Raw genomic sequence first — 19,817 nt, 5'->3', positions numbered from 1 at the left:
TTGCCCCTCCAGTCTGTTAAGGCTATACGGGGGATCTTTGTCTGTGTCGTTGCAGTTCGATTCGCGCTCACTGGAAACACCGGTGACGAATACCTGAATGGATTACGGGCCGACACCGAGGGCGACTCAGCCTCAAATGACGAGTACCTGGTGGTGGTGGTGTGTAAAAAAACCACGAGCACTGGGGAGACAAAGGTGGCGGGTTTGGCGTGCTGCTGACAGCAACAAATCCCTTGGGTGTGACGTTCCGGCCTTCTTCATAGGCGCTCGCCAACAGCACTTGCCCCAACAGTCTATTCGAGGCTAAGATATTCTCTCTTCCGATATTAGAAAGCCGCTGGAACCACCGCACTCTTAAATCTAATCTTGAAACAAACTCATTCATTGTTGCGTTCGGTTTGATGTCCTGACCCCGCATCTCCGATTAGCGCGCTTGGCTACGTTGGGTGCGGAAGAAGTTCAACATGGTGGTTCACTCACGGATTGTTGCACCCGTAAGGTGAAACAGTTGGGGGGTGGTGGGGGGCGTTGTGGGGGGGGGGGGGGGCGGGAGACAGCCCCCCCCCGTCCCCGACTTTAGGTAAAGGTAACGAAGGTGTGTGGTGAATGTCCTAGAGTCATCATCATCATCACTCGACACGTTACAAGACACGCGCGCTCATCTCGGCTCGTGGACCGTGCCTCGAACCTCGGCAGTGGCAGAGGGGAGAGGTGAGGGGGAGACAACCCATACTGTACAGAAGACCATCGTCAAGTTCAACACGCACCACACACAAGGCTGGACGGGAAGCTTTCTCTCTTCGTCCTTTGCAGGAGCCAGGGGGGCAGTAAGGCAGTTGGGAGCAGCAGCGGGGGCATGAGCAGCAACAGAGACAGTCACAGGGACAGAAGCAGCAGGGGCAGTCAGAGGGGGCAGCAGCTGCAGGGCCGAGTGGGTGGTTGACCGGCCGGCGGAGGCGTTGCATGAGAACGTCTGTGAGAATGTTGGGCTTTTATTGAATCCTTTTTTTTGTATCTGTGCATTTGTACATGTACAGTATAAACATACGTCTGGCGTTAGCTGCCAAAACACACAGCAATTGTAACCAATGACAACTACCCCAAGCTCCGGCTTTCTTGCCGCCGCACGCGATTTTTTTTGTATTATTTTACGGGGGGGATGGGATATGGGGGTGGGGTGTTTCTGGAACCACAGTTTTACAATGTAAAAAAAAACCCACCCCAAATAAGTGTTTAATGCAATTGCATCGATAAAATTAAATGACACACTTCGGGTAGAGAGAGGGAGAGAACCACACCAAACACTGAACGATAATGTACAGCCTACAGCCTTCTAATAATTGTCTAATCGCTACGGGTTGTTGTTTTTGTTGCTGCTGCGTGTGTTTGTGTGGAAGCACAATAGTTAATTTATTCAATGTGAGAGGCGCGCGTCTTTTTTGGGGGGCGGGGGAGGGGCGGAGGATGGAGGGGGGGGCAATCAACATCTTATTATTTCCCTTCTTTATATTTCCATAGCTTCATACTAGTTATGGGGGTTGATTCCACCACGACCACCACAACCACCATAACCACTACCATCACCACGACGACTCACGTGGTGGTGGTTCACTCACGGATTGTTGCACCCGTAAGGTGAACAGTTGGGGGGGGGGGGGGGTGGTGGGGGGTGTTGTGGTGGTGGTGGGGGGGGGAGGGCGGGAGACAGCCCCCTTCGCTCCCGACTCCCGGTGAAGGTAAATAAGGTGTGTGGTGAATGTCCTAGAGTCATCATCATCATCACTCGACACGTTACAAGACACGCGCGCTCATCTCGGCTCGTGGACCTCGCCTCGAACCTCGGCAGTGGCGGGGGGGGGGGGTGGTGGGAGGTGGGGGGAGACAACCCATACTGTACAGAAGACCATCGTCACGTCTAAATAGAATACTGTATGATACAATAGATTAATTTATGTCATTTCATTTCGTTTAACTTTTTTACAAAAATAATAAAAACGCATTGAGGTATAAAAGAAAGAAAGGAAGGAATCAAAGGACGGACGGACGGACGCAACGAGGGTTAAGGGGAAGAACTGGAACTGAACTTGGGGTTTTTTTCTTCTTTCGAAGGAAAATCTCTCGAGAGTCAACTTGGGTGGCGCGTGGTGCCGTGTAGTGCCGTGTTGGCGCGTGGTGCCGTGTAGTGCCGTGTTGGCGCGTGGTGCCGTGCCGTGCCGTGGTGCCGTGTTAGCACATGGTGCCGTGTAGTGCCGTGGTGCCGTGCCGTGTTGGCACGTGGTGCCGTGCCGTGGTGCCGTGCCGTGTTGGCACGTGGTGCCGTGCCGTGTTGGCACGTGGTGCCGTGCCGTGTTGGCGCGTGGTGCCGTCCCGTGCCGTGGTGCTGTGCCGTGCCGTGTTGGCACGTGGTGTCGTGCCGTGGTGCCGTGCCGTGGTGCCGTGCGGATGTGCGAGTAAAGCAGAGGGCAGATGGGGGTAGGGGGGGGTCATCCTCACATCGTCTCTCTCGAGTCTCACACCGGGTCGCGGTGACCCGCGCGTGTGGTCACGGGTAGAGAGAGAGAGACAGACAGAGAGACACACACGCGTACACGCACACAAAATGCCCCACATTTTTTGTTGTTGCCACAGAGATTAGCAGTGGATAAGGCTGGACACATTCTCTCGCGATGCTCGGGTTTGTTTCGTGTTATATATTTTTTTTTCTCTCGTGAGTATGGTTTTTATTTGTTCACGGGGCGATGTGGCCGCTCACAAGAAACCTTCTGGCGGAGGCGTTTCTCGCGTGAATCAGCTCCGACGCAGAGTTCTGTGGAAGACGAGGAGGGGGGGGGGCGGGGGAAGAAAGGGGGCGGGGGGAGAAAGTGGGCGGGGGGGAGAGGGGGCGGGGGTAGAGAGAAGCGGGTCCCGAAGCAGGTTTCGTGTGCATGGCTTCAACTTGTGCGCCTAGCCATTGGAGCTCTTTTCGAGAGGAAGGTTACATGTTTTCAGTAGGGGGTGAAGCGGCTGTATCCACCCCTGTACAGACTGGCCTGAAACACACGCGCACAGGCAGACACACGAACACGCACACGCGCACACACAGGCGGAACACGGAGAGACGCGCGCGCGCCCACACACGCGCACACACGCGCACACACACACGCGTGTACAGGCAGGCCAGACGTGCACGCGAACACACACGTACGCACGCCCAACAGACACACGTCCACACGCGCACGCAGAGACACAGACACACACGCCCACACACAGACACACACACGTGAGGAAGGACACTTGGCAACACCAAACAACGGACTTGTTATATTTCCCCCCACCCCCTTTTTGACACTCAAATGGCACTCCCGTGCAAATTCCTGAGTCCTAATTAAGCGGCGCCGTGGTCCAGAGGACGCTCTTGGCCCCGCTCAAGGATTCTCGGGGAGGCGGTGGTCAACTCGGCGCTGTGTCGGTGTCTCTGGGAGGCTCAACAAGGACACTTTGGTCAGCTGGCAGCCCCAACCCCAGCCACCCCACTCCACCTCGCCCACCCTACCCCCCCACCCTACCTCACCTCGCCCACCCTACCCCACCCCACCCTACCCCACCCTACCCCACCCTACCCCACCTCGCCCACCCTACCCCACCCTACCTCACCCTACCCGACCCTACCTCACCTTGCCCACCCTACCCACCCTACCCCACCCTACCTCACCCTATCCCACCCTACACCACCCTACCCCACCCCACTCCACCTCGCCCACCCTACCCCACCCACACCCCATCCACACCCCACCCCGCCCTCCACCCACCTCATCCCAACCACACCCATCTCACCCATCCATACTTGTTCAGCCCCGCCCAGAGCACACATCTTACTGCTCATACGTGTCAACTTTTGGGCGAACGTCAACACGGGGTTTGAACCGTTGTAAACAACGATGGCCCAACGTTGACCCAACGTTCCATGCTGGTTAGACGCCCCCCCCTGCCCCACTCCTCCGCTAATCCGGCACGATATTCAAGTAGTCCAGAACCGATCAGCGTGGGTGAAGTAAGGCCACACAACCCCCTCCCCCCCACCCTCTTCACGACCCACACGGCAAGCGGAGATCTTCAACCAGCAGTGCATTAACACCACAAATAACGTGCGGCATTAATGAGTGTCGTATGATGATGATATTCTTCATTAATTCTTGACTAATTGAATGCACATTGGTGTACAATAACATTTAACAACACTCCAGGTTCCATAAAGAAGGGCCATTGCCCGAAACGTCGCCAATGATACATTTCCTTTTAAGGCCGCGATGTTATTGACTGTGTTGAGCTTTCTTGTGAACTTTAAGTACATAACGTTATTGATTGATGCTTAGATGCAACGCAGTGGGCCATGGGCAATCGTGAGCCATTACCGTATTCTCAGGATAATAAGACGCAGCTGCCCCCCCCCCCCCTGCACAGTTTTTATTTTAAAAACAGCAAAAGTCATCCGATGCATGGGCGTCTTCTGATCCGTCAGGGCGCCGCTGCGTGAACGCTCCCGGATTTGTACATCTCCATCGGACACGTGGGGGACCTTCCACAAAGTTTCGGGTGCGTTTTGTTTTTGCTGAGTCGGGGTGGGGGGGGGGACTACGGTAATAGATGCTCCAGGGGTGGCTGGGGGTGGGGCGGGTGGTGGAGGGAGGATGGGCAACGTGGTGGGGGTGGTAGGGGGGGGCTCACGCCACCCCCCCGCCCCCCCCCCTCTCGCAGTGGACGTGAGACGCCACGACGGAATCGGGATGATGGAGACGAGCTTCGAGTGCCGGGAGCGATGCGCGATTCTCGCGGGCACGCGGAGCCCAATTAGGGGGCTCGCGGCTCCGCGGCGCGGCCACGGGCGGTTGCGAACGCGATACAGAGGCAAAGGCAAAATCCCCCAGCTCCGTATAGGCTCAATAGATTATCGGGACAAGTGCTGTTCGCGAGCACCTATGAAGGCCATTGCGGCACAGCACGAGGAGATGGTGTGGACCGAACCACTCAAGGCGATGTTGAGATACAAACAGCGCCAGGTACTCATTTAAAGCTGAGTCGACCTAGGGAATTGAACGTGTTCAGCGCGATGAGCTGACCACTACGCTACCACTCGCCATCAATTCACTGCATACACAGATGCTCACTCATCATTCATACACAGCGCCGAGAGCGCGCACACACACACTCGCACATACATACACACACATGCACTCACACACGAACTCATCGCACACATACACACACTCGCACATACACACACATACACGCACTCACACACGAACTCATCGCACACACACTCGCACATACACACACACATGCACTCACACACGAACTCATCGCTCACACGCTCACACACACTCACTCATGAGACACATACAACACAGCTGATTTATATATATATGTACTCAACACTCGCCAGACAAAGATCCCCCGTATAGCCTTAACAGGCTATTGGGGCAAGTGCTGTTAGCGAGCACCTATTAAGATTGGCACGACACACAAGGGGAGTGGGTGGCCAGAACTACTCCCAGCCGCCTTTGTCTCCCCACTGGCGAGGTTAAAACACCGCTCCCGGTACTCATTTGAGGCTAAGTCGACCTAGGAGAGGCCCACGACCGGTTCAAACTCATCACGCACACACAAAAGACAATCAAGCAACCGCACTCATAACGCAGACAACAATAATAGCCTCAATTCGCCACTAAATGGCGGAGATTTGAAAGCAGCACTTGCACAAGGCGAGCAGCACCTTGAGGTCAGGTGATTAGGCAAAGGTTGGCTGCTCTCAGGAGGTCACGGGCCAGACCCAGGTGTTACGAGTTAACGGAGACGACTGTCAGATCAGAGTTTGGGCCTTGGAGATCGTATCGCCTTTCTTGCCCTGAAGGGGAAGCCATAGCAGTGGCGCTGAAAGTTATTTTTTTGTAAGATATCACACAGTGTGACTTGTTATCGCGGGCAGCTGGGGCAGTTTCCATCTCCTCGGGAACTCGTGACCACCACTCATCCTTGCGGAGCCGCAAGGCTCTCCGAACTTGCGAGCGGAGGTTGCTGTTACTCGTCCCGATTTTCGGTGCGTCGGATGCAATGTATGTGTGTGTACGGTGGACTTCTTTTGCACCGTACATAGCCAACCGTGCTGTTGCGAATGGTGAGATCGGGACTTAGTCGGCTGCAGGAGCACGTGGTCTGTCAGCCAGGCTCACTGGAGAGGTCTCCCACACCTCGCCGCTACACTTACATTTCTCCATCTCATTATTTTATTCAGAGGATATCCTGCCCTGAGTAGAGGATTTCCCACCCCTGTGTTGGTGACAGTAGCTGGAGCCGAACCACCAGACGAACCACAATGTATTATAGTTGCGCAGAGTTCCAGGCGGTGGCGGGCCAGCTCCCGACAAGCGTAATGGCAGGCTCTTCTCCCAAGCAAGTGATTGGACAATACTCATCATTTTGATGAGTGCGGGTTGTTGAAGGTGTGGAGGCATAGAAGTACAGCACAATAAATCCCGGTGCCCTTCTCTCTGCTGCCCACAACGTGACCCCACATCCTATAACGCCTACTATCCATCGCGGTCGCTCATCCAAACACCGCTATCCAGGCTCACAACTCCCTGCTTAGCTTCCTAGGCTCTACAGACGAGGTCAGCGGGCCAATTCTGGGCGATTCGGTCATAGGTCCACTTCGCATGACACTCGCATGACGCTCACGCACAGAGGAACACAAATACACAAAAAAAGACACGGCATTTGAGAGGTCCCATTTGTAATGTGGAGGACGGATGAGCTGGCCCAGGGTGGAGGCGAGAGAGGGCCGCGAGGAGCGAGAGTGCGGGCCTTGTGATGAGTGAGTCATTGCCAACGGGAGCGAGGGATGGTGGACGTGGGAGGGGGAAAGGCGAAGTGGGGGAGGGAGGAAGGGACGAGGGAGGGAGGGAGAGAATGGGTGAGAGTAAGGAGCGAGGAAGTGGAGGTAAGGATGGATGATGAAGGCAGAGAGAGAGAGAGTGAGGAATGTAGGGAGGAGTATGGAGAGGAAAGGGGAGGGGGGGCATAGAGGGAAATATGAAGGGAGAGAGATTGGAATATGGAAAGAGATATGGAGGGAGAATGGAGAGATAATTGCAGGAGGGATAGAGAGAGAGAGAGGGAGGGGGATGGTGCGACAGAGAGAGGGGAGAGAGATAGAGATATTTTTAAAAATAATATTACAAATATTACATAGAAAACACAGGGGAAACATAGACATGGAGTAAGGAGAGAGGGGGTAGAGAGAGAGGGGGGGGGGGGGTAGACAGAGGGGGTAGAGAGAGAGAGGGAAGGGGTAAGGAGAGCAGAGCGTGACATTTTTTTATTTAAAAAGGAGGGGGCGGTTTATATAAATCAAAGCATAAAAAAAACGAAATGATGAACGAAGCAAAATTACGACTACACCGAGCATCTTCTTGTTTCCTCTGATCTTAAAAAAAGAGATGGAGAGAGGGATGAAGGGAGAGAGAGAGAGGGACGATGAGAGAGAGATGGAGGGAAGCAGGATGGAGAGTAAAGGGAGGGATGGATGGCAGCAGCTGGACACAGCAGTGGCGCGAGTGGGGGGAAGCGGGGGGGGGGGGGGTGTGTAATATGTATTGATGAAAGCTTAGGGCAATACGGGGATCAAAGTGGAAGAGATGCACTTTTGGGGGTGGGGGGGGGGGGGGGCGGTGGGGGAGGGGCGAAGTTACACAGGCAGAGACTGCATAGTGTAAGACGGGATTTAAAGAGGAGAGAGAGAGAGAGAAAAAGAGCATTACTGGGTAGCTTTCCAACTTGAGATGTGATGGACACAATGTTCCGGCTTCACTGCGCCCACTGAATATTCCAAATTTATCCACGAAAAAGTCATTTAGCGCGCAAATTCGGTAAATTCATCTTCCTGTCAAAGCCTATCTCGCCACTCGGCACATCTGCCCACGTTAAGCGCTGTAGCGGTGGTCAGAGCGTGAGATGGAGATGGGGGGGGGGGGAGAAAGCGGGGGTGGGGGGGCGAAGGGGGTGGGGGTGCCACTCTACACTGCCCCCCCTCCCTGCGATGCCACTGCCGCTGTTGTTGCAGCCACGGGAGCGTCAACCACAGCGGAGAAGCGGCTCTGAATAGAAGGGCCGGTGGAGACTCGAGGCATTCGCCAATGACACAGCCACGAGAGGACAACATTATATATAGTAGGCGACGTTTTGGGCAATGACCCTTCATAATAGCAGACAGAGAGATGGGAACAATAGCTACGGGGGAGCAGGATTGTGGAGAGAAACGCAACGGAAATCGCGTTGAGAATTCACCGCGATGCACGCCACTCACTCCCCCACTCTCTACCAGCCTCTCCATCCCTCGGCCCCCCGCCCCCCCCCCAATTCAACCTCCTCCACCTACATCGACCCCCCCCCCACGCACCCGCGCATTGAATCGACAACCTGCATGGCCTCCGTCCAAGCACAACCTCTGTTTGTTTTCAATCCTCCCTCGTTCTCGTTTTTTTTTCTTTTAACGTGCAGGAATTGGAAACTGCTTTTTCCCATTTTTTGTGACGTGTGGGACGCAGCAGCCAGCGAGAGGGAGCGAGAGAGAGAAAATCTAAAGACAATGTAATGGAATGGGAAACAGCGCCGTGTAGGAGAGGTGTGTGAGTGAGCGAGCGAGCGTGCGTGCGTGCGTGGAACCGAGCGAGCGATGGGAACATTAATAAAATAAACAATAAACACCATGTTCAGAAAGCGCAGCGGCTGCGGCGACCGAGCGGGGTGGGTGCGGGGCGTGGGTGGGGTGACTGGGATGTTAGAGGCGGGGGAAGGGCGGACTGGCGGGGAGGGTGGTAGGAGCCACGGGCGAGAGGCAAGTGCCAGTGATTAAGGCTCAGGCTCCCGGCCCACGTGGTAGCAGCCTAGGGCCGACGGCGTGAGAGTCCAACGAGGTGAGACGAAGAGACGCGACGGGAGGGGCGCATGGTGCAGACCCCCCCCTCCCTCCCCCCCCCCCATGGACACTGGGAGTGATGGGGAGTCTTGGCTGGACCATGCGGTCTCGTGAGACGCTGGGTGCACGCACACTTTTACCCAAGCACACCGCACGCGATCTGTCGCTCAATCAAACAGTGGTTAAGCCATCAATGCTGGCTGAGTGGATAAAGGTGGTGAGAAGGGGTGTGTGGGATATGAACAACCTGCACCCATTGTTTCAACTGCCGTTCCGGGAGATACGAATCGAACCGGCGGTTTCTGGATCGCAGGTTCCGGAGTGCTGCTCAACGCTCGCTCCTGCAGCTCCCCCCCCACTCCCTCCCCACTGACGTCACTGATGGTCTGGGTCTGCGTCATCATTCGGTGGGTTCGTCACTCGCGTCACTCGCTCCAGTTCGTAGGAGTAGTCGCCGCCACGCTCCACCAACGTTGGGCTAACGTTGGCGTGTGGGTGAGGCCGTCGGATTGACGTCCGCCAAACGTTCACGAGCGCGCCCGCTTAGTTCCATCACTAAATCGGTCTCGGTGGCTCGGCGATAGGAAGGATGCGAGTTCAATTTCTGCTTTGGCGAAAGGCGTTCAACTCATCCCAAATATCTCTCCGGGTTCGATAAAAAAGAACCCCCCCCCCAAAAAAAAACACTGCCGCTTTGTGAGGAAGTCAACAGCTGTTGCCCTATGGACAGGCTCGGTCCCCCGCCATAGGAATGTGGAATGTCAGTCGTTGGCTCAGCACCGCGAGCTGAGTGGTGGGATACAGCGATGGCCAAGTCCCCACCCCACACCCCCCACACCCCCCCACACACCCCCCACCCCCCCTCCCACCCCCCACCACACCCCTCCCACCCCCCCCCACCCCCTCTCCCACCCCCCCCACCCCCCCTCCCACCCCCCCCACCCCCCCTCCCACCCCCCCTCCCACCCCCCTCCGTGTGGTGGTGCAGGCGACGGGGCAATCGCGGGCGACAGCTCGCGGGGCCGGCGGGCCGACAGGGGTCACAGGGGTCACAGGGGTCACAGAGGTCGCGCTCCGCGGTGATCACTTCCCCACTCGGCGTCTAACGATGGCGACACTGATGGAGAGCGGAGAGCAGCGGAGAAGGTGGAGAGGGGAGCGGAGAGGGTGGAGAGGGGAGCGGAGAGGGGAGAGGGTGGAGAGGGGAGCGGAGAAGGTGGAGAGGGGAGCGGAGAGGGTGGAGAGGGGAGCGGAGAGGGGAGAGGGTGGAGAGGGGAGCGGAGAGCGTGGAGAGGGGAGCGGAGAGGGTGGAGAGGGGAGCGGAGAGGGTGGAGAGGGGAGGGAGGGTGGAGAGGGAGCGGAGAGGGTGGAGAGGGGAGCGGAGAGGGTGGAGAGGGGAGCGGAGAGGGTGGAGAGGGGAGCGGAGAGGGTGGAGAGGGGAGCGGAGAGGGTGGAGAGGGGAGCGGAGAGGGTGGAGAGGGGAGCGGAGAGGGTGGAGAGGGGAGCGGAGAGGGTGGAGAGGGGAGCGGAGAGGGTGGAGAGGGGAGCGGAGAGGGTGGAGAGGGGAGCGGAGAGGGTGGAGAGGGGAGCGGAGAGGGTGGAGAGGGGAGCGGAGAGGGTGGAGAGGGGAGCGGAGAGGGTGGAGAGGGGAGCGGAGAGGGTGGAGAGGGGAGCGGAGAGCGTGGAGAGGGGAGCGGAGAGGGTGGAGAGGGGAGCGGAGAGGGTGGAGAGGGGAGCGGAGAGGGTGGAGAGGGGAGCGGAGAGGGTGGAGAGGGGAGCGGAGAGGTGGAGAGGGGAGCGGAGAGGGTGGAGAGGGGAGCGGAGAGGGTGGAGAGGGGAGCGGAGAGGGTGGAGAGGGGAGCGGAGAGGGTGGAGAGGGGAGCGGAGAGGGTGGAGAGGGGAGCGGAGAGGTGACTGCCCCCATCTTGAGACCTGATACACTGGCAGTGTTGGTTTTTTGATTAACGCAGTTCCAGCGCTCGAAGTTCCCAGCCACGACTCAACCGCCTCACGTGAGGAGTTTCGAGATCCATCCTCAACCACGCTCGCTCGCTAGTCACTGGTAGTAGCCCAAGCCATAACCACACTAACCAGTCACTAGTAATAGCCATAACCACACTAACCAGCCACTAGTAGTAGCCACAACCACACTAACCAGCCACTGGTAGTAGCCCTAGCCATAACCACACTAACCAGCAACTAGTAGTAGCCATAACCACACTAACCAGTCACTAGTAGTAGCCATAACCACACTAACCAGCAACTAGTAGTAGCCATAACCACACTAACTAGTCACTAGTAGTAGCCACAACCACACTAACCAGTCACTAGTAGTAGCCACAACCACACTAACCAGCCACTAGTAGTAGCCCTAGCCACAACCACACTAACCAGTCACTAGTAGTAGCCACAACCACACTAACTAGTCACTAGTAGTAGCCACAACCACACTAACCAGTCACTAGTAGTAGCCACAACCACACTAACCAGCCACTAGTAGTAGCCCTAGCCATAACCACACTAACCAGCCACTGATAGTAGCCATAACCACACTAACTAGTCACTAGTAGTAGCCACAACCACACTAACAAGCCACTGGTAGTAGCCCTAGCCATAACCACACTAACGAGTCACTAGTAGTAGCCATAACCATACTAACCAGCCACTAGTAGTAGCCACAACCACACTAACTAGTCACTAGTAGTAGCCACAACCACACTAACCAGCCACTAGTAGTAGCCACAACCATACTAACTAGTCACTAGTAGTAGCCACAACCACACTAACCAGCCACTGGTAGTAGCCCTAGCCATAACCACACTAACCAGTCACTAGTAGTAGCCATAACCACACTAACTAGTCACTAGTAGTAGCCACAATCACACTAACTAGTCACTAGTAGTAGCCACAACCACACTAACCAGTCACTAGTAGTAGCCACAACCACACTAACCAGCCACTAGTAGTAGCCCTAGCCATAACCACACTAACCAGCCACTGATAGTAGCCATAACCACACTAACTAGTCACTAGTAGTAGCCACAACCACACTAACCAGCCACTGGTAGTAGCCCTAGCCATAACCACACTAACCAGTCACTAGTAGTAGCCATAACCACACTAACCAGCCACTAGTAGTAGCCACAACCATACTAACTAGTCACTAGTAGTAGCCACAACCACACTAACCAGCCACTGGTAGTAGCCCTAGCCATAACCACACTAACCAGTCACTAGTAGTAGCCATAACCACACTAACCAGCCACTAGTAGTAGCCCTAGCCATAACCACACTAACCAGCCGCTGGCATTAGCCCTAGCCATAACCACACTAACCAGCCGCTGGCATTAGCCCTAGCCATAACCACACTAACCAGCCATTGGCATTAGCCCTAGCCATAACCACACTAACCAGCCATTGGCATTAGCCCTAGCCATAACCACACTAACCAGCCGCTGGCATTAGCCCTAGCCATAACCACACTAACCAGCCGCTGGCATTAGCCCTAGCCATAACCACACTAACCAGCCGCTGGCATTAGCCCTAGCCATAACCACACTAACCAGCCATTGGCATTAGCCCTAGCCATAACCACACTAACCAGCCGCTGGCATTAGCCCTAGCCATAACCACACTAACCAGCCATTGGCATTAGCCCTAGCCATAACCACACTAACCAGCCATTGGCATTAGCCCTAGCCATAACCACACTAACCAGCCATTGGCATTAGCCCTAGCCATAACCACACTAACCAGCCGCTGGCATTAGCCCTAGCCATAACCACACTAACCAGCCGCTGGCATTAGCCCTAGCCATAACCACACTAACCAGCCGCTGGCATTAGCCCTAGCCATAACCACACTAACCAGCCGCTGGCATTAGCCCTAGCCATAACCACACTAACCAGCCATTGGCATTAGCCCTAGCCATAACCACACTAACCAGCCATTGGCATTAGCCCTAGCCATAACCACACTAACCAGCCGCTGGCATTAGCCCTAGCCATAACCACACTAACCAGCCGCTGGCATTAGCCCTAGCCATAACCACACTAACCAGCCGCTGGCATTAGCCCTAGCCATAACCACACTAACCAGCCGCTGGCATTAGCCCTAGCCATAACCACACTAACCAGCCGCTGGCATTAGCCCTAGCCATAACCACACTAACCAGCCGCTGGCATTAGCCCTAGCCATAACCACACTAACCAGCCGCTGGCATTAGCCCTAGCCATAACCACACTAACCAGCCGCTGGCATTAGCCCTAGCCATAACCGCACTAACCAGCAGCTGGCATTAGCCCTAGCCATAACCACACTAACCAGCCGCTGGCATTAGCCCTAGCCATAACCACACTAACCAGCCGCTGGCATTAGCCCTAGCCATAACCACACTAACCAGCCGCTGGCATTAGCCCTAGCCATAACCACACTAACCAGCCGCTGGCATTAGCCCTAGCCATAACCACACTAACCAGCCGCTGGCATTAGCCCTAGCCATAACCACACTAACCAGCCGCTGGCATTAGCCCTAGCCATAACCACACTAACCAGCCGCTGGCATTAGCCCTAGCCATAACCACACTAACCAGCCGCTGGCATTAGCCCTAGCCATAACCACACTAACCAGCCGCTGGCATTAGCCCTAGCCATAACCACACTATCCAGCCGCTGGCATTAGCCCTAGCCATAACCACACTAACCAGCCATTGGCATTAGCCCTAGCCATAACCACACTATCCAGCCGCTGGCATTAGCCCTAGCCCTAGCCATATGCTGCTGCTGGCTTGCGTTGCCTGCCGGCTGACTCTGTGGCTCCGCCTCGCCGGCGAGGGATGGAATCTGCACGCGCGACCCACGACGGGTCTCGGCGCAGCGTCCGTCGCTTTGTTTGAGTTGTCAGCTTCGTTGGTTCGCAGCGCCGCGCGCAGCTCTCAACGCCTCGGGCTCTCGCCGAGAGAAGAGATGAGAGAGAGAGAGAGGGAGGCAGGGAGGGAAAGAGAGAGAGAGAGGAGAGAGACAAAGACGACCGCGGGGCGAGGGGTGGCCTGGGGGAGCGAGTTGGCCGTGGCTTGTGTGTGTGGGGGGTGGGGGGAGCAGCATTCACCCACCATCGCGCTCACCCCGTAGGAAGCGGCGGGTGCGAGCGCGTGCGTGTAGGCGTCCGCTGCGGTGTATACACGTCCATAGCTGCGGGAGAACCAGAGGGGGAAGAAGAGGGGGGGGGGGTGGAGAGGTGTTTGGGGGGCCGGGGGGGGGGGGAGACAGGGGAGGTGGTGGGAGAGACGGGCAGGGAAAGGGGTGTCAGTGAGTCGCGAGAGACGCGCGTCTTCCCGAGATCTGATTTAGCGACGCGGAGGAATGACACGGGACCATGTGACAATCTGATGGTGATGAAGCCAAATAAATAGACGTGGTGCCGCCGTCGCTGCCAGGGGAGGCACGCGGGGGTGGGTGAGCGGAGCGGGGGATGACTTCGCTGCGAGTTGATGGTTGTGGGTGTCTTTGACTCCGTTGTATTTGTGTGTTTGCGAATGTGTGTCTGAGCGAGTGGTGGTGGTGTGTGTGTGTCTGAGCGAGTGGTGGTGTGTGTGTGTGTCTGAGCGAGTGGAGGTGGTGGTGTGTGTGTGTCTGAGTGAGTGATGGTGGTGGTGTGTGTGTCTGAGCGAATGGTGGTGGTGTGTGTGTGTGTGTCTGAGCGAGTGGTGGTGGTGTGTGTGTGTGTGTCTGAGTGAGTGGTGGTGGTGTGTGTGTGTGTGTCTGAGCGAGTGGTGGTGTGTGTGTGTCTGAGCGAGTGGTGGTGGTGGTGTGTGTGTCTGAGCGAGTGGTGGTGGTGTGTGTGTCTGAGCAGGTGGTGGTGTGTGTGTCTGAGTGAGTGGAGGTGGTGGTGTGTGTGTGTCTGAGTGAGTGGTGGTGGTTTGTGTGTGTCTGAGCGAGTGGTGGTGGTGTGTGTGTGTGTGTCTGAGCGAGTGGTGGTGGTGTGTGTGTGTGTCTGAGCGAGTGGAGGTGGTGGTGTGTGTCTGAGCGAGTGGTAGTGGTGTGTGTGTCTGAGCAGGTGGTGGTGGTGGTGTGTGAGTGTGTGTTTGCGCGAGTGGAGGTGGTGGTGTGTGTGTCTGAGCGAGTGATGGTGGTATGTGTGTGTCTGAGTGAGTGGTGGTGGTGGGTGTGTGTGTCTGAGCGAGTGGTGGTGGTGTGTGTGTGTGTGTCTGAGCGAATGGAGGTGGTGGTGTGTGTGTCTGAGTGAGTGGTGGTGGTGTGTGTGTGTGTCTGAGCGAATGGAGGTGGTGGTGTGTGTGTCTGAGTGAGTGGTGGTGGTGTGTGTGTGTCTGAGCGAGTGGAGGTGGTGGTGGTGTGTGAGTGTGTGTTTGCGCGAGTGGAGGTGGTGGTGTGTATGTGTTGCGTTGCAACTACGAACACGGCGACCCGGTTTCGATTCCCGCTCACGGCCAACGCCAGTGACGATTATCTGAAACGGGCCTCCCCTAGGTCGACTAAGCCTCAAATGAGCACGATGGAGACAAAGGCGGCCGGGCATGGTGCTGGCCACCCACCCACCCCCTCGTGTGCCTTCATATGTGTTCGTCAACAACACTTGCCCCAAAAGTCTAATAAAGCTATACGGGGAATCTTCGTCTTTGTGTGTTTATTTGCGTTGGGCTGTGTGTGTGTCGGGGAGATGTAGCGAAGTTGTCTAAAACTAAACATTTAATTTTTTATTTACCAGCTAAGGCCCACTGAGGTATACAGCTCTGTTTCAGAAATGACCTACAGCTCAGCAAAGCGGCGCAAAATGTAAGCAGCAGCAGCCCAATACTCTAAACCTTTACCACAGCATCGCACCCCCTTGGTTGTCAATGGTAAACCAAAAAAAAACAAAAAGTACAATGTTAATAAACACACGGGTTTGATGAAACAAAGCGAGTGTACTTTCGTGCCCGTGCTTAATTTGTGTTTGGATGATTTACCTTCTAAAACAAATGTCTGCCCACGTCTCGCACCCCCCAGTGGGTGTGCGTGCATCCCATGTTAAGAGCCACTCCTCTGCACGAATCCAGCGACCCGAGTTAGATTCCCGCCCACTAGTGGAACCGGTTCTGATCCTCCCCTAGGTCGACTCAGCCTAAACTATCTACCTAGGTGCGGTGTGTAAACATCGCCACTAGAGAGACAAAGGCGGCCGGGTGTGGGGCCGTGACGGCCTTCGTAGGTGCTCTCGAACAGTATTTGCCCCAAAAGTGTATTAAGGCTATACGGGGGGGATCTTTGTCTTTGTATCTATGTTTGAGTGTATGTTTGTGTGTATGTATGTTTTAGTGAGTGGGGTGTATGTATGTCTGCGTGTATGTATATATATGTATGAGTGAGTGGGGTGTATGTATGTGTGTCTGTATGTCTGTGTGAGTGAGTGAGTGAGTGGGGTGTCTGTATGTGTGTATGAGTGAGTGGGGTGTATGTCTGTCTGTATGTCTGTGTGTATGAGTGAGTGGGGTGTATGTATGTCTGTATGTCTGTATGTGTGTATGAGTGAGTGGGGTGTATGTATGTCTGTATGTCTGTATGTGTGTATGAGTGAGTGGGGTGTATGTATGTCTGTATGTCTGTATATATGTATGAGTGAGTGGGGTGTATGTATGTGTGTGTCTGTGTGTATGAGTGAATGGGGTGTATGTATGTGTATGAGTGAGTGGGGTGTATGTCTGTCTGTATGTCTGTGTGTATGAGTGAGTGGGGTGTATGTATGTCTGTGTGTCTGTGTGTATGAGTGAGTGGGGTGTCTGTATGTGTATGAGTGAGTGGGGTGTATGTATGTGTGTATGTCTGTGTGTGTGGATGAGTGAGTGGGGTGTATGCGTGTCTGTATGTCTGTATGTATGAGTGAGTAGGGGTCTTGGTGGCAGTCAAGGTAAGCGGAACAGCGCGCATCGCTCACGTGAGCGCGACGCGCCTATTGATCGTCGAGCCCCTACCAGCTGATGGATACCGCCACTAACACGCCGGTGGCTCTGGGCTGTGTGTGTGTGGTTGTCTCTGTGTATGTGTGGTTGTCTGTGCGTGTGTGTCGGTTGCGGTAGTGCAGCGGCTAGCGTGCTGCGCTACGGACCCCACATCCCGAGTTCGATTCCCGCTCACGGCCAACACCGTTGACGATTGTCTGAACCGGTCCTGGGCCTCCACTTGGTCGACTCAGCCTTAAATTAGTTTGTGGGGCGGTGTGTTTATATCGCCACTCGGGAAACGAAGGCGGCCGGGTGTGGTGCTGGCCACCCACCGCCTCGGCCTTTATCGGTGCTCGCTCGCAGCACTTGCTCCAAACGTCGGCTCAGGCTACACGGGGCGTCTTTGTGTGCGTGAGAGTAGAGAGCGGTGGCGCAGTGGTTGGCGCACTGCGCTACAAACTCGGCGACCCAAGTTCTATGCCATGCCGGCCTTGACATTGCTTGCCCCGACGGTCTGGTGAAAGGCTACGCTGGGGATATTTGTCTTTGTGTACGAGTGAGGAGTTCCGCCGTACCAATGAGGTCGACAACCACCGCTTTAATGGAATTATAAATGGCAACCCCCCCCCCCCCCCCCCCACGTTGCCAGGCTGAGAGATTGAGAGACGTCGCTCAGTGGCAATGATCGATCCACTGCTGGACGAAAGGGAGGCCCTCTGGTCAATGAGTCGCCATCTCTTGCCGCGATCTCTGCGATGGATCCAACTCGGAAACACGAGGCCCGAATTTCATCGCTCCATCTCCCATCGGACAGAGGGGCGGTGGAGCGTCACAACAAGACGGAGTTCCATTCCTTTTGGCCGCCGCTCCGGTGGTGATCCACGACCGTCGTCGCTCCACCGAATCGGCGAGTGACGCGGTGGGTGACACGGCGGGTGACTCGGTCGGTGACGCGGTGGGTCACTCGGTGGGTGACGCGGCGGGTGACGCGTCAGCTGGGTCTCACCTGTCGCTGTACACGGCGGCGGTGGCGGGCTGCGCGTATCGGTAGGTCGTATACCCTCCCTGTAGGGACACGCGGGGGTACAAGGGCACACACACACACACGGGTACGCGCACACACACGGGTACACACACACAAACGGGTACGCGCACAAACACACGGGCACACACACACACGCGCACACACACGGGTACACGCACACACGCGCACGGGTAAGCATCCGATCAATACCACTGCCCGGTCTCTGTCCTGTGCCTGGTTTTACCAGGCTTCATGAGAGAGGTGAATGAGGTGAAGCGACGTGGGTGAAGTTTGGTGAGGGTGTGGGAGTGATTGAGTGAGCGAATGAGGTGAGTCGGCGGTGAGTAATCCAGACAGAGAGCAATATCCCTGGGTTCTCAATGAGGAAGTCCAGGAACCTCGCCACCCCCACCAATGATAACCTCAACACCAACACCACCACCACCACCAATAGTCACCCATCACAACACTCTGGTCATTACCACCGAGACACGGAGCGCTACTCGGCAAAGGGCGCCACGATCGCGCCACCGATAACCACGACACCTGCCACGATCCTTGCGGTCACAGCAGCCGTGCTCGCCGTGCGACAACTAAACTCTGGAACGAGGGCGAACTTCGGGACGGAACGGCAAAGCGCCATGGGAAGTTACGCAACGCGACCTGCAGCGCCATCGCTCACGGCCACGTGTCCCCCTGGACGCCGCTCGCTCGCTTCTTGTCCGATCTCAGAAGCTCACCGTGACCAAGGGTAGGGCCCCGGTCACTGGCGGCTGCCTCGAATAGAAAGCCACCGGGCACGTGACTCCCCACGTGGTTCTTCCGGTGGTTTACTGCGTGGTCCACGGGTTGAGTTGTGGCTCGTGCCTTTAATTTTCTGTTCATGAATCGACCTGCTGTTGTTCCGATGTGGTTGACGGTGACACCATCGATGTCTTCGTAGGAGAAAAAAGTCGAAGCCGGGAGAAGCGATGTTCGGATGTTCGGATGAGGCGTTTATTCTGGAAGTGCGTGCGATGTTCCACTCTGTTCGACAGCGTTCTCCTGACTCTGGGTGAGATTCTAGGGGGGATCGGGACACGAGTCGACGGCGAGGTGACATTGTTGAGGTCTGGGGTTGATGATGGGGTAGCTGGTTGTCGTTGGCAACAAACAAAATGTCAACTCCTTTTGCATATTCTTAGGTTTTTTTCGGTAAAGTCACGTAAGTAAAAAATTAAAATTAATATAAGTAAAATAAAAATAAAATAAAAATCACGACGTTTCGGAGGCAAGACAAGCCTCCGTCTTCAGGTGGAACCGTCACAGCACGATAGCTGTATCAAGTAAGAGAAATTCCAAGAAAACAGTCCTTGTATATATACTGGTTGAGGGTGGGAGGAGCCAAGGTAGGCCCCTGGATATTATTATTGTGAGGTTCGGTGAGGCTGAAGCACGCTGTTAGGAATGAGCCTTTGTTGTGTAGACTGGTTGAAAAGAGTTGTTAAGGTGAGGCTGATGTAAAGGTGCGTGTAAATGGGACTGTCCCTTGCAGTCACGAAAGCTTCAAATCTAGAATCAACTCCTTTTGCAGTTTGCACAATGTCTCCGTGGATATATTTGGGTGGCAAAAAAAGTTTCGCCGGAACAGGGAGCCAGGGGATCGGTGTCAGTCTCAGAGCTCCGGCTACGACCGCGCATCGCGTTCTTCAATTGTGCGCCTGGCAGTTGTGTGCACGAGCTGCCTGGCCAGGCCTGGAGCGCCGTGAACTCACTCTGCCACTGTGTAGCTCGGTGAGAGAGCGGCAATTCGCAGCAAGTCATCAGTGGGCGCAACAGGTCGCTTCTGCGTGTTTCTCTCGTGGTGGATGTCCGTGACATTGCCCGCAAATCGGCGGTGCAGGAGGGCGGGCCGGTGGGGGGTGGG

The 19,817-nt window shown here is 55.7% G+C and overlaps 1 protein-coding gene across 2 annotated transcripts in view; it reads right to left on the bottom strand.

Annotated features, from left to right (window-relative positions):
• Nucleotides 1-1,697: 1,697 nt before the first annotated feature.
• The window catches only part of LOC133353550 (RNA binding protein fox-1 homolog 3-like), a 185,716-nt gene continuing 167,596 nt past the window's right edge, over nt 1,698-19,817 (bottom strand). The window contains exons 10-12 of one of the 2 annotated variants that reach the window (XM_061569871.1): nt 17,894-17,952; nt 14,074-14,140; nt 1,698-3,029 (exon numbers count right to left, since the gene is read on the bottom strand). In XM_061569871.1, the coding sequence (XP_061425855.1) occupies nt 2,985-3,029; nt 14,074-14,140; nt 17,894-17,952 (171 nt within the window). In that variant the 3' untranslated portion in view covers nt 1,698-2,984. Of the gene's footprint in view, nt 3,030-14,061; nt 14,141-17,893; nt 17,953-19,817 lie in introns of both variants that reach the window. The other variant, XM_061569870.1, reaches the window with a different exon arrangement.

Source organism: Lethenteron reissneri, chromosome 44 (genome assembly GCF_015708825.2).
Source record: "Lethenteron reissneri isolate LAM-NWPU_2019-01 chromosome 44, ASM1570882v1, whole genome shotgun sequence".
Lineage (NCBI taxonomy): Eukaryota > Metazoa > Chordata > Hyperoartia > Petromyzontiformes > Petromyzontidae > Lethenteron > Lethenteron reissneri.
The sequence above is the reverse complement of the archived record's forward strand: the minus strand, read 5'-3'. Positions and strand labels throughout refer to the sequence as shown.